Here is a 16,019-nt window from a genome sequence, read left to right on the forward strand (position 1 = left end):
GATGATCCTTGAGGATCCCTTCCAAGTCAGGATATTCTGTGACTCTGTAGAGCAGAAATATGCCCTATTATGTTGCCGTAGCATAATCCTGATCAAGATTTATACTCTAATCCAGCACTACTTATCCTCACTATTCATACACCTGCACTGGGCCTGATTGCCTGGGCTGGATCGTAGCCTACAAATTACTTCAGCCACCCTGAAACCACCCAGCCATGGCTATGTGATAGGTGGCCAGAGGATTATTCTGGAACTCTGGTTATCCTCTGACAGTAAAAAGGCTCACAAATCTGGGAGAAGCACCCGAAAACATCTGTGTAAGTGCATTTTCAAAAATCTTCCAGAAGAAAAGCCCAAGCACTGTCAGCCTCAAAACCACAGCCCAACTCCTGCCAGGGAAAGCTCTCTGTTCCTAGCCCAGGAACTCCTCATCTACACCACTGCAAGCGGGCACTCAACAGCTGGCAACACCCTCTCCAAAGGGTGATGTATGGCAGGTTTTTGAGCTAGAATGATCTCATTTTTAGACCAGGCACAAAATGAGGACCCCAACGGCCAAGGGAATGGAGGAGCACGGATAAAGTAGACCGACAGACAGAGATGCTTGAGGGTGATGTTCTGGAGCCATCTTCTAAAGATTTGTGAAGTAATAGGTATGAGAGCAAAGTTTAAACAAAGGAAGGAAGCATTTTGCAAACTCTACAGTAGCAATTATTGAGCAGTCAAATGCGTGAAGCAGCACCATGGCATGCTGGTCTTCATCATGGTGCAGGAAAACGTTTTTTTCATTCACTCCAGTGACTAAACATTACAACCTCCTTCAGTGCCTTCACAGAACCATCTTCAATGACTCTGGATGCAGGTTGATCCAGAACTCAGAGAAACTGGAATCCCATCTCCCAAAGCCAAGTAATACAATACAGGTAGTCCAGCTACATCCACCAAGATGTAGGGAACAAGAGACAGTAAACACCTCACAAGCCTCCATCACATCACCTCTGACAATTATCCTGCCAGAGACAGCCAGCTTAACCACCGACTGAAGATGTATCAACCTGACTCACACGGATGCTAATGAAACCAATAGTGCTGCTTGCCTCATACACTGGGAAAAGAAGTCTCTATATATAGGGAAACCAGAGCAACAGCTGTAAGCTTCAGCATCTCCACTGCTTTGTCAGCATCCCACTTGTATGGTTTCCTCACCCAGGATGGATGCAGGGGCACGGGCACAAATCATACCCAGCTGTGCAAAGTGACACTCTCTCCAGGTGAGACTGCCGCAGGGCAGCTTTGACTACTTGGCTCCATTTCACCTCTCCGGATGAATTCTGAAGAAAACAGTTGCTTAAAAATGAAAAAGGAACTTTTATACAGATGAGTAACCTGCCTGTGCACAAAGCAGACTAGCCCGGGATGGCACCCGGACTTTCCTCTTCCTTAATTAGATTTCTACTGATTTCTGTCAGTTTAGGATACAGCATCTTCAAAATTATACACCAAAGCATAGAGAACAACTCAGAACGATCCAGTTCTGGTGCTAGAAAATATGCTTCATTTATTTTGGATGTTTTAATCACACGGGGAGATAAATCATCTGAAACTGGCGTGTTCCTCGCTAGCTACCAGTATTTTAAGCTAGCATAGCAGAAGCCAGTGAACATTTATTCAGGTGAACTCGTGTATGTAATGGAGTTGCCTTTAGCAACTCTCCCTTGCTTGTGGGCCTCCTGTGAGTACGCTGCCTAAAGTTTACCTTGATATTTCTCTGATGGTCACAGCTGGGCAGGATTTGTAAAACTTCAGGCTAGAAAGCCTTGCAGCCTGCATTATACACGGTGCTAACAGGCCAAACGAAGAGGCAAAAGCAGCAAGAGGTTTATTGTAATACTGGTATTTTCCTAGCTCTTATCGAGCAAAGCATTTAATCTGATGTATTACACTTAATGAAGAGTCAGGAACTTGTACTGCAAATAACAGATCAGATATAATTGGAATTTGTTCCACACCACTAGCCTACATACATCAATAAAAACAATAACCACATTGGATTTTGGGCTCACTTCATTTGCATTTCTTAATTTAGTGTTTAACTAATTTAACAATAGTAATGATTTAATTCAAATTAAAATCTAAGGAAAATAAAACAATTTTAAAAAGCCATTAAAGATTCCATTAAGTTCCATCTAAATTAATATTAGCTTTCTTAGTATTTTCAGTAAATGATTTTCGTCTCTCACTGCTGAAACAAACATGAAGTTTCCTCTGTGCAGTCAAGCTTTAGACAAACCTTGTTAGATTTATTGGTATTATTTCAAGCAATTAATTAATATACATTGGAGTTATTCAGAGGAAAAGCACAAAAATGGCAGGAAAATGGATGAAGCTGTTTTTAAAACACAGCATTCAACTTAGATAATTGTTCTCTGAGCCTTTTATGCAGAGTTCTCAGGTATACACTGTTAGATAACATTTCCCACACATTTGTGGTACTGCTCCTAAGCAGCAGACGCACAGGAGTTATCCAAGCCACACTAGTTTTACGAGACATCTTTCTGCATCTCCACATGCAGCAGTCACTTGCACATGAGTGGCTTTTCAGACAGGAGAGTTCATTTCAGGAATACATCAGTTACAGGAACTAAAAGGTAAGTTCTGTAAGTATCCAGCCCTGCTTCCCAGCCTCTAAACGGTACAGAAAAGTTATTTATATAATACCAGCTATATAGATTACCAGCTATCTAAATCTATATAAATTTAAACAAATAAATCTATTTAAAAATCTAAATCTATATAGATTTAGATAGAAACAGATAGATAGCATATGTACAGAAACTTTGGTGTTTTTATTCTACTGATGAAAACAAGAGTCCTAAATGTATTTTTGCTCTTACAGTCTCCAGGAATCTGCAGCTGATTTTGGAGGGTTGGATGTGCCATCACAAAGGATGCATGGAGGAGGGAAGTGCAAGAAGTCAAACCGAGACCTCTCTAAACCAGAACTGCTCACTACATCAGCTTAATCCCTTGGTTAAAGCAAAAAGTGGTGAAATGCTAAGGCCTCTGAAGAGCTACCTGGCTCATTTTCAAAGAAAATAGAAGTGCTGGAAATTAGGTTTATAGTCCTGCACTCTCCTGGTTCTCGTGATTAACCTTTATTCATGCAAATGGCAGCAGTGATATCAACAGGAACACTCCTGCAGTGATTATGCTTGCAAGTAACAGCTTGGCTAACATTTAAAACTTGCACTGGACTGTATTACAGCTCATAACAACAGCTGTAGTTGAAAGAATTTATTAATACTTGTAAGACACAAGTAAAAAAGGAGATTAAAGCAAAAATAAACAAGAAACCTTAGTCCTTCCAATTTACTTAAAAAGACAATTCCACCTTTCCAAACAGATATTGCAGCAGTTTTTTATTCTAATGTGCCACACTTCAAAAACAATGGCTCCAGATTTTCACCTGCATTTCAGTGGGTATCAGGCTTTTGCACTCACAGACAAAATTAGGTAGGAAATACAAAGCTTTGTATCACTTTCTCTGAAGCACAAGTGTTCACTTGCAGGTAAACTTAAGTCATCTAACTAGAAGTGCACTTAATTTGAAGAGATTACTCGAGCAGCTCTCCACTTGTACACTTGTATTACCATTATAATTAGAACTACTTCAAAACAACAAAAAGTTCAATTTTGACCACAATAAACACGGAGGAAAAAGATCAAGAGCACCTTGACTGAAGAGGATGAATGCTTTTGAAAAATATCCTTTTAAATCCCTCCAGCTCTGTGACCAGTGACCGCCTTCATTCCAACGCTACTTACAGGGCTGCAACTAGACAGGCTAATATATGACATTATTTTCTGCTATTTTGTATGCTTTAAGTAGCCATTGAGAGGCCTGAAATACATCACTGATTGGCAACAATGCTGAGTGCCCTCCAGCTTTCCATAATTACCGCTTCTTGAGATGCATACATGAAAATTGCTATGTACATATAAATATTGCCATTTACCTGTTAGGTAGCAGATACCAGCAAGGGAGAGGGAAGGAACTGAGTAACTGAGTAACCCAGCCCTGGAAAAACTGAGGAAGAGGTCAAGGATGTGTTGAAATAGAGCTTTCAGAAGCCTTCCTTCAGCACATGGGTACCTCTCTGTAGCAGCCTTGAAGAGCAGATCACCAGGTGCACAGTGACGAATGCTGTGAAGCGCAAGCCTCAGAACTACAGGTTTCATGCAGAGGAAAACACCAGCTCCACAATCTGCCTAGAAGACAAACTACGTATTGTTTTCAGCTACACTCTCTCTCTCTGCTTTAGTTCTTGACTTAGGAAGTCATCTGCGGACTGTCCTTTTGGCATGAAGCAGTCCTTTGAAACGTGTCCTTTGGTCAGTGCCTAGTAGGGTCAAAATATGATCCCAAACCTTCTACCAACAAAGCTTATACTTGAAACATAACAACGAGTAATCTTAATCTATTGAAAACAGGACATGAGAATGTCCTGAAGAAAGCTTCTATCACCCATGGAGGACTTGTCTAAGAACACTGAAACTTTGGCTACCAACTTTAGGCTAATGAAGTCCAATATACATTCAGGTCAGTTAATCTGTTGTCCAAAATATTACCTGAGTTTAATACTGCATATATAATACATCTGTATTGTTTAGCATCGTTACCTTCCATGGTCTTGTTGGCATGTAAAAAGAAAGAATTCACTATTACGTGTTTGTGCATACCAAGCACTTTCAAGTGGAGTTTTCCAGACAGGGCATTCAGCTCGGTCACACTCCTACGCAGCTGTTCCTTTCAGTTTGTGTTACTGCAAAAGGAGAAGTACAAAAGCACGCAGATTTGTATTTCAGTAAGATGCTAGCTGATTTCTACAATCAGGAGTGAGTTGAACTTTCCTCCATCAAAACTTCCAGAGACTTGTAAAAAGTATGCATTTCAAAAGAATCAGCAGAGATAAGCACACCTAGCGGTGAAATGCTAAGAGTTAAGTCTCACTTCAGTAATGTTTCTGGTAGAGATTAACAAGTGCATTTATATGCAGCAGTTATCCTCTAAAAAACTTCAAAGATCATTTTGAGACACTACCAAAAATAAAACCGTCACAAACGCACCCTCTGTTTATATATATGTGTGTATATATACACACACACTTCTATTTTCAATTTCAAATTTCCAACTTCCAGAAATGTCTTGATATGAACTTATTAAGCTTCAAATACTGTCAGATAGGAAAAAAAAAATACTTAAAACCAACATTAGTGATAGAGAACAGGTTGTTTTTAAACTCACTCTCTACTTGGGTAGTAACTGATGAACAATGCTTAGCAGGTGCTCCTGGATTTAGTTTTAAGTCTGTCTGATGCTGTACAATCACCGTAAGAGTTGCGGGAAAAAGACAATTTCTGATTCAAGGAAACTTTTTCTTTTTGCTCTTTTATCTAGTCTTTAGATTTTCCAGCTAGGAAAAGTATAGCACTGATGAGGCAAAGGGACACTGCAAAAGACCATCATGTCTGGGCTTACAAACATCAAAGAGAAATTATATCACTGTCCAGAAACTGGGAACAGGAATTTCATGTCACCTACCATATCAGCAGTAGATTTAATTCCATGGATGCTCTAATCCCATTCTTCCACACATCCAACCTTTTGTATTTTGGGTCAGTTTTGTCATTGATTCCAAATTTCAGTGTTTAAGTGCAAAGCTAAAAAACTTTCTGCTCCTACTTTCAAAGTTCTCTCTTTGACATGAGTAAATACTGCACTCAGAACTTATTTTCATGAACTTCCCATCCTTTGTCACCATTTACACTTGGACTAAACCGACACTGTGAAAGCCCTGGGGCTGAGACTTGTCACTTCACGTGCACCATGCATACCTGTTCTCGTGCATAGATTAGACAAAACATATACAGGCTAAAAAGCGTTACAGTTTAAAGGTGGAAAAAGAATACCCTCGGTTCTGAGGAACCACTGCCAGAAATAAGAAAGAAAAGCTGCCCAAATTAATCCTTTCATGTCTCAAGAGAATTAGATATACAAGTAGACTGCAAAATTCCACCTGTCCAAAGAAATGGGAATTTTTATTTGGTTTTTACTTACACAAGAAATTGGGGTAGGGAGTATTTTTCTTCCTTGATATCATTTAAATAAGCATTGAGTAACTGCCCTCCAGAAATCAGTCTGAAGGGAACCAAAGCTTTAGATGCTTAAAGCTGTTTTAAAAACGTAGGCTCCACTCTGTTTTAAAGCAGGTTAAATCTGTCTTGCCTAACCTCATCCAACAAACACAATCATAGCTAAAAAATCACCGTACGTGTAGGCAAATAGAGTAGGTAGGGAAAGAATGACTTATCTAGTAGAACCCCTGTTAACGCTGAAAAACTCGAGTGTGGGTTTGATGCAGCTGAAAGCATCGAGACACTTAGTGCTCAGAGCTGATGCATAACATGAGATGTGCAAGAGAGGCTGAATCACCTTAAATCAGAAAAAAAAAGGAAAGACAGGGTCTAGGGAAGCTTGGAAGAGCTGATTAGAGTTCACTAACAGGCCTGTCACATTTGAGCAACAAAAAGGAAAACACAAAGACAGAGAGAGATTTAAAGAGGAAGAGAGATTTAAAATAATAAATATCTAGCATTTGACTCAGTGTTAACAAAGGTAAACGTAGGATTTTACAAGCAGAACAATCATCAAAACAGGGGATCACTTAGGGTGATAGCAGCATTTGGTATAAATGATTAATAAAAAGGATTGTTTGGATAGTTCTGAATCAGATGAGCCTCCCAACAACTGCATCTCCTACAGACTCACATTTCTGAGGTGGAATGAACAACTCTGATCCTTCAAACTCACCCTTCAATAACATAAATGATCCCTTTACTAAAAACAGGATGCCTATTTTTAGAAAAAAAATCCATCTCGTTCTTAAAACTGTCAGAGCTTCAGAATCCACTACCCCACTGTCAATTGCTGCATCGTTTGATTTCAGTCTCTGTTAACAATCCGCACCTTGCTTGTCATTTGAGGTTTGCCTACCTTCAGCTTCCAGTTATTGAACCATAATGTTTCTGCCTGTAAGGCTCTAGAGCCCTATACTGTCAAGTTTCCTTTCCCAAAGAAGGTACTTAAGGACTGCAATCATGTCATTCCTTTGCTAATCTAAATGGATTTAGAACTATAGATCAGCCTCAAAAAACAAGTGATAGAAGGTGATTTATTAGATAACCCAACTGATCTCCAAATCCCTAGCTTCTAGAGATCCATGAAGCTCCAACAAAACCAGTCAACTGACAGCTTAACTATTTTTCAGAGTACTGCCTGACCAGTACATCCACTGCAACAGTTATAAACAATCTCTCCCCCCATCAGGGTACAGGAATTGAACCATTTAAATACTCAGTCTTTTGCTGACCAAACATTAAAAGTGATTGTTCAAACAACGACAACATTTCATCATTGTGTCAGGGAAGAAAGACAGATAGTGCCCCTTCCAACGTTTTTATTAACTCTTCGGATTTTCTGTCTTCATTGCGTTTCCTGTATATGTATAGCAACAATAAAACCAACTAAAAGCAAGACAATAGCCACGACATGAAAAAGCCTAGAGCACGTAAGCAACTTCCTTGTGGCACATTAGGTCATTTCCTTCAGAGACACTTTATCTAACCCGTTTCCAAACTAGCTAGGCTAATACTGTACTCTCCTGAGCCAAGCAATAATAAAGAGCCCTTTTTATAAAAGACTTGGTCAGGGAGTTGGTAACGAGCTAACCAACCTCTCACTCCAGATCACTGGCTTAAAATGAAGCCTTGCTTGTTGGTTCTTAAAACCAAGCCTTGCTTGATGGTGCCTAAAGGTTCAGCTGCAGGACAGCAACACAAGTCGGATGCTCTGTGGGAAACAAGAGGAGCTGCAATAAAGTTCTTGGCAAGGCATTGCCCATCTCAGGCTGGCATTCTTTTCAGCCAGAAGTTTCAGCAGAAAATACAAATATCCTCTGCAGCAGTATCAGTGACTTATCTGGGAGGAATATCCTGCCTTTGATGAATCTGAAAGTACTTTTTGAGCCAACACTCCTCCCTCAAATGTACATGTCCACCAGCATGGGGTGGACATACTTTGTTTGTACATACTTTGTTTGTACCACATATTAAGCAGTTCACTCTGCCCCATCACTATTCATATATGTTCCAATCTGACCATTACCACCATTCCCTATTATTTTAAACACAGAATTTCAACCTCCCGTCCAGGGCACTGTCCCCTAATTATTTTTAAACTGTTTTCACTCACTTGCTGAAGCAAAAGGCCCCTAACAAAGCCATCACCCTCGTGCTGCTGAAACCCCATCAGCACTCTTGGCAGCAAACATCGAGAGACAAGCATGAAGCCAACACAACATTTTAGTATTGATTTCTCCAAGAAATTTAAATCCCGTAGGGCATAAACATCAATTTAATCTGTATGCAACTACAAAATGGCTTCACTCGCCGCGTTCCTCATTTCAGCCAAAACACTGCTACAACTCGAGCAGAAACAGAGTCAGCAGTGAAGGCAAAGACTGATAGAACAAGTAGCCCAAAGCTGCTGGTAATTTGTAAGAGAATTGGAGACTACAACCACAGAAGCCATTCCTGTGAGGGTCCCAAAATCCGTGGCACCTCGCCTTGCCAAACCCGAGAGCCACTTATCATGGAGCAGAGTAGTGACAGCCTCACGCCTCACCTTTGGGCTTCTGTGCCTCCACCTGATAAGGTGAACAATGAAACACAACAGCTCCACGTTACACTAATTGGTATTTTCTGAGGTCCCCTCGCTCCATTAGACCGCTCTCCCTGCAGACAAAGAGGCACACGTTATTACTACCCTCGGCCCGCTGAAAAGAGCATCAGATGAAAACATCACCCGAAGAAAAAAGGAAATTGGGGAACGTGGAATTTGCCCTTGTGCGATCTTAGACTGAGCTCTCCGGAGTGAGAATGCTTATTTTCTGACTGCTGGAAAGTCAGGCCCAGCATGCTCTGACATTTCCTCATTTTTCTAGCACTGTATGACTGCTGTTTTGTGTCAGGATGCATCCCATTGTACACGTGACCAGCAAGATGCATTTTCACACACTCGAAACACCAGTAACATATGGCACTTCAAGAAAAAAAAGCATCTCATTCTTCTAACAGTGCAAAAACACAGTCATGTCTGCATCACCCCAGCCAACACACAGGCACCAAGTGCTGTCAGTAGAATTCAAGGCACCAACGTTATCTGCAAGTGATGGATTTATGTACGTAACAAACTGTAAATTCCATAATAAACACAGACGCGGGATTTTATGGACAATGCTTTCGCTTGTAAAACTTGGCACCTTCTATCCATCTCCCCCTGCTGATGATAGTTAGGTGGCAGAATCAGATTCCTAAAGGTACAAACACGACACAAACAGCACAGCGGGCACCTAAAGTATTAAGAACCCACCAACAGAGGTACCAAACGTGAACGCTGAGAGCCATGCCCAAAGCTAGCAGCTTCTACACAAACACACCCCTGCCCCAGATTATTTTTCTACCTCCAAGGCAGGATTTATTCATTGCTGCTGCAGTTCCACAGCTCTAGCACACAGCATTCACACACATACTGCTCAGATTGCCATCAACACAAAGGTTCCTATACTACCAGCACAGCATTGCAGTATCTATTGGCTGCTTGTGCAAACACCTACTTGCATACTGCCTTCCTTCAGCATACCCAACGCACACTGTGGCAATGTTTACTTCACCCACCAGTGGCCAGCGGGGTAGATTTTGCTCCCAAAATTAATGTTTTGTTGGTCTTCACCAGGACAGCTTCACTGGATGAGAGCAAAGACCACCATAACGTTCTCTGGCCAGTGTCAACATGAAGTTTAGGACTGCTTTGTCAGGAGTAGAATCAACTCTGAAGTTTATTAAAGATCATTATGAAGATTATTAAAGCAAATACTGGCAGATCACTCTAAGCCACGGAAAGTTTTATAGCTGCTGTGATCACCTGTGTCAACCAAACTGCACACGCTGTCATTTCTCTGTAAAGTTGCCATGGCTTGGACCAGAAAGGATGGGTATGTTCCTTACTACAATAGGTCCCCAAACCACGCACCAAGCATGTTTACACAGTCAGCATCTGAATTCCAGTTGTGAGCTTAGCTTTCAAAACGGGCTGGCTGTAAGCAGAAGAAGGAAGTGACAAAACAGAAGGTGTTTATGATATAATCAAAATCCAGGAAAATAAAGGCAAAACAGCAAACCTTCCCCTTATCTGCATGAATCTCTGAATGAGAGGATGTAAACAACAGGCACAGACCAAACTTTGCTTGTTTGTTTCTAGATCACAACGCTCTATCCAGCCCTTAAGCAAAACAGGATACAGGGTGTTACTGAATGATTTCCCCTGAAATCTGATTGAGAAAGATTAGAGCAATTAGAGCAAAGTGACACACACTTTTAAAACCCTTAAATCACGATTAATGTAAGGTCTAACTTTTCTCTCAAGGATTATCTGGTGACTCTGAGCCATTTCCAGAACAAGGCTGACACACACATTCCAGCCTGAAAGAAAAAAAAAATCATGAGGCAGAATCCCCTGCCCTCTACTGGCACAGGAGATGCACTGAAGCCTGTGCACACACCCACAGCCGAGCACAAACACAGCAGCTGAAGAGCTGTTTTAATTTTCTTTATACTAAGATTTGTAATTTGTGAAAGATCTATAATGTACCGGACACGTCAAACTGGCTGAAAAACCTTACATGTGAAATAATATTTTGGCATCACTGCACTTCTTCCTGCAGAGCCAGGTAGACCGAGGAGTTTTAAAATACTGCTAGCAAGATAACACATTCTTTAGCCAAAAATAAATTCTAAGGGATTATCTGACATTTTTGATGTTCACAGTGCATATCCAAGAACTCTGACAAACAGAAATATATTCTACGGAATTCTCTTCCACGCACATGGCTTTCTGGCTTACCTGCTGCCTTCCAGGTCACAGTCAGCCAAAGTGCGTTTGGCCCAGGAACTGAGAGGCAGGTTCACGACTCTGCAGAAAGGATTTTCCAGCACCTCGGTACCAGAGCTAGGGAAATTCTCAGCCATGATTCTGGCTCATTTGCACTATTGAGATGGTACCATATAAACCTTGGGATACCACAGGGAATTGCTTGCTGTGACTGACCGTGTCACTTCCATCTTCTGTGGCAGATCAATTTAATAAGTATCCTCATGTAACTTTCTGGGTCTTGTGAGAAGTTATTACTGTATTCTCTTATTGGTGAAAACAACAAACATAAAAAAAAAAAACACAAATGGTTTATGCTGCTGTACTTACATTTTTGAATGCAAATCTTGATTTCTGGAAAAAATAAATTGCCCGCATAAACAAAGCCCAACAGGAATTGAATAAACACAAGGGTCCTGACTGTATCTTTCTTCCAAAAGATAAATAAGCTTTTAAATCACATTAAAAACAAAAAAGCAGCCTGAAAAGGAGCTGCTATTAAACAACAGAAAGTCTGGTAATATCAGAGTAATTCCCACAATGCTCATCCGTACCCTGAAACACGTTCAGAACACACCCTGTTTTCAGAGCTGTCACACAACAAATGCAGATGTAAGCTTGCCATCACCACACAAACAACAGAATATGACATTTAAATGATACCACTAAGGAAAAGTGGGAGATGTATACAGCCTACACTACATGCAGCAGTTCTTTCTTAAAGCAACTCATCTGTTAGTTACCAAATAGCTAGACCCTTGGGATGAAACAAAACAAAAGCATACAAGGTTCCAAGGAAACTACAGGAACACAATGCAATCACACCCATCTCCTTTTTGCTGCAGATACCTACAACACTAAAAAAAAATAAAATAAAGACAATTCTAAAGCTTATGAAGCCACATCCTAAAACTAGTTAGGTTTTCACATGTTCTACTAAGCTTAAATGGGTAGAAATTATCTGTAAATTCAATTATTTCTGTGTCAGATTTGCCTGGTATCTTAAATCATTCTCCTCCTACTCTGGTGTTTGTCTAACCCCTGACCACTTAAAAATTACAAATGTATCCTCTTCAGCCATGAGCCTTCTAGTCTATATAAGCCAATCTTTTGGTACAGCAGAATCTAGGAATGAAGGATAAATGGTTATTTTAAACACGATCTATTTGAATCTCTGTCTCCATAAATAACCTCCACAATTAAATACTGTTTCAAGTATATAAGAAAACACGTAACAGGAAGATCTTTACAGTGTAAATTTATGAGGTGGTGTTGCCACGCCTTGTGATTTGTTCCAGTGTCTCTATATTTTCTTAACTTGCAGCTCCTGGACTTCCCTCTTCACAAACAAACCACTCTCTTTCGTGATTATGAATAAAAGTAAGAGATTCGAGAAAATAAATTGCTCAAAATATTAGGTCAGGATGGGCTGGTAAAATACATAAATGACCAACATTTTATTTTGTAAAATCACATGATTTCATAAAGCCATCAAGAAAAGGTAATCCAATGTTTTTGAGATGCCACTGGCTGACATACTGGCAGAAAATGCCAACAAAACAGCTTACCAAATTTCCTGTTTTTTTCCTAGAATTTCACATCACACTTATTTAAGTAAAATGCTAGCCTATTTTGCTGTTTCAATGTGCTAAAAACTATGTTATTAATTCTGGGGAGCAAGATCTCTTACTTTCTAAATCACAAGACAGAGAAAGGGCTTCAGCTTTATTAACAGAAAACTGTGGTAAAGAGGTAAGTGACCATTTTATGGCAGGTCCAGGAACTGAACATAGATTTCAGATTTTCTGAGTTACGGTCTTGTGCTTCAGGCAGAAGGCTGTTCTTCTTTTCACTTAACAAGCTATCGAAAATCCAAACTCTTATTTAAAAATTGACAATGCAGCTCAGTAACAATGAAATAGCAAGAATACGTGAAAAGAAGTAATCAAAGTTAAATCACCAGTCCTTCTAAATTTAACACCTGCAAAAATTTGTCCCCAGCACACTGTCAAAAATGTTTCCAAGAGGCTAGTTTAGAATTCATACCACTTTCTGTATCCGTTAGGGCATGAATCACGATACTGACATTACTGTCAGAACTCCTATCTTTGTGTTTGAACTCTAGTGCCATTAGTTCTGCAGCTTTTTCATCATACTTACTGACTTTATATCCCAGCTTTTCAGCGTGAATCCTCTTGGCCATGAACTGCCCTTCAATCAAGGCTCGTATTTCCACCTCCTTTGGAAAGTCTGAAACCTGTATCAAAGAACGAATACATTAAGTTAACCAGCACCTTGCACAGTATACAATGCCAAGCTGGAGACAGGTTAAAAGTACGAGGCAGATTTATAGTTCATTATCCTTGTCTTCACCCTGAAGTCAGCTTTCAACTAGGCCCAGCTCTGCAGTCACATACAAAAGGCACACCTGAAGACTCAAACGCAACCCATAACTGCAGAGCTGTTGGCAAATCCATCAGTCTTGAAATCAATGCCGGATGGATGGGAAGAGGTGCCTGGGTGAGTTGTAAACTCTTGGCATTTCTCGGCACAAAAAGCTGCTTAAAGATCAGTATCTCAAAAACATTAAATTAAAGCAAGTAGATAAAATTCAAATGCATTAAGCAATGTCACAAAAGTTTAAATCCATTTCTGTCTGCAGACAGAACAATCCTTTCATTAATTGCTATCTATAACATTTTTCTGTCCTTCTGTTAACTAGAAGAAAGGCAAAAGAGTTAGGAAAATGCTGAACTACAAACCACTACAAAAAACATTTCACAAAAAGTTCAGTTTTTCCATGCACTACAAATACAGCAAGAAGTGACTAAGCATTCATTTAAGCAGTAAGTGTTTAAAAGACCAGTGCTACACTGCAAACACAAGATAGTATCAATCTCTGTTCACCTAAGTGAGGTCTAATCAACGGGGAGTCGTGATTGATTAAAAACATCTGTTGAGTTCCAATGCCACCCAGAAAGCCAGGCATTTAAACAACACCCATTTCTCAAAAGAAAAATACAAACATAAAAAGAACTTTTCTTTTCATAACATAATTTTTATTTTAATTCCTGTTGTACTTGAGCTTGTGTTTACTTACTTACCACCATGTGGCCTGTAGGTTAACCAAAGACATGCAGGACAGCCAAATGAGGTCTTTGCACTCACATTTAGAGCAAGATAAAAGACGAAATCCTATAGCCCAATGTTTCAACACATTCTCATCTGTGTCCAAAATTTAGAAGGCAAGGACTAAGTGATGCAAGTTTAGCTTTAAGATTATTGAGAGCTTGGTAATCTTTTTTCAAAAATAGCTTTAGCTTTACTAAATCCACATTTTCTAGTAAAAAAAAAAAATATATATATATATATATATATATTTCCTTCAACAAAACACCAACAACATTTAAGTTCTAGTTCAGACTTTGTGTTATGGATGTTCTCTAGCTACAAACCAAACCTTATGTAACTCATCCCTTGGACTTGCATCAATCAATGAAATTCAAAAGCAAGCATCTCAAAGAAAAAAGATAATGGCAAAGATTTTGAGCTTTGAGAGTACTCCTTCAAGCTTTTGGACATTAACTAGATTATTACTACCTTTTGGTTGTCACTGTTGAATCTGTGAATCCCAACTGCTTCAGGAGTAATTTCCATCACATCAAAGTAGAAACCTGCATCAAGGAACATTAAAGAGTGTCATGTTTTCTCCTAGCCCAAAGTTGTAATCTTATTTCAGAACAGATGAAATGATAATAAATGTATGTCATATATTTGGAAAGACATTTGAGACACTGCACAGCTTGTTTCTTAATTCATTTCAGTCCAGATACTTACTAAATTTAATTACTTTCAGTTTACAAAAAAAAAAAAAGAGGATCTTAAACATATCTGGCTCAAAGCCTTTAATATTTCATTAGAAATCCAAATAATATAATAAAAGACAAGTCTACAAAAAACCACTTATCCACCAAAGCATGCACACATGCAAGTAATATAGTAATAAGATAATATGTAACACATCTCAGAAATAGTTCCAATAAATTATGTGCAAGGGTGAAAGAAAAAAAATGAAAAAAGTGAAAGTTAGTAAGAAGAGTACAGGAATAGTGGAACACTTCATGCACTGGATAAGATTTCATGAGTTTATTAGAGAGCATCAGATATTTTGAGTCATGAAGCAGAGCCGGTCTCTGAATAGTTTTGATGAGATCTAAAGAAATACAGTAACGCTTTGCAGGCAGCTAGACAAAAAGTGAGAAAAAGATTTCCTTTGTGTTGATGGCAAGTTGGTCAGAAAAGATATTCAAAAAAGGGGACCAAAAAAAAATAAAAAAGAAAATGAGAAAAGAAAAACTGAAAAGAATAGCTAAGAAACTAAGGGCAGTCAGCACAGCCTGTAAGACTCAGATCTTCGGAAGAAGACTATGCTGCCCTAGCAGCCCTATGAGTATTACCCCTCAAAAAAAAAACCACAGAAATAGCACTGTGCTTTAGCACACACAACCTTTTTGATTAAACATTCTAAAAGCCTGCCAGCAAGGAACACTGTGGGTTACAGATCTGCAGGCCCTACCAGGGAATTTATATCCCAGAATTTCCTTCTTGAACCTGCTGCCACCTGGCATATGAGGTGCTCAGGTAAACTTGCTGTTTTAATAGCTTTCTCAGGGACCTCCCAGCTGTGACAGGACCTTCTCCTCTTCACCACTCTTCTTTCTCTGTTTGTTACCCCTGTTACTCTCGTTATCCCAGCCTCACCCTACCCGCTGCCTCTGCTCATCTCCAGCTCTCCAAAGCTTCCAGTGGCATCTTCTTGCACAATAATGGGTGTGGGGAACAAGTGTCAAAAGGGAGGATGTCTAACCAGGTCCTTCTTCACTCTGCTTCCCTCAGGAACTCGGAGATTCCTGTATTTTTACATGTATGCTGTATCTTCAAGTAACACAGAAGTTAACCAAGGATACCAGTT

The 16,019-nt window shown here is 39.6% G+C and overlaps 1 protein-coding gene across 2 annotated transcripts in view; it reads right to left on the bottom strand.

Moving 5' to 3' along the window:
• XYLB (xylulokinase) overlaps positions 1-16,019 on the bottom strand; it is an 81,577-nt gene that overhangs the window by 42,645 nt on the left and 22,913 nt on the right. For both annotated transcript variants that reach the window (XM_082752081.1, XM_082752082.1), the window contains exons 14-15: positions 14,648-14,721; positions 13,208-13,304 (exon numbers count right to left, since the gene is read on the bottom strand). In XM_082752081.1, coding sequence (XP_082608207.1) covers positions 13,208-13,304; positions 14,648-14,721 — 171 coding nt within the window. The remainder of the gene's footprint in view (positions 1-13,207; positions 13,305-14,647; positions 14,722-16,019) is intronic.

Source organism: Aythya marila, assembly GCF_965140915.1.
Source record: "Aythya marila genome assembly, chromosome: 2".
NCBI classification, from domain to species: Eukaryota; Metazoa; Chordata; class Aves; order Anseriformes; family Anatidae; genus Aythya; species Aythya marila.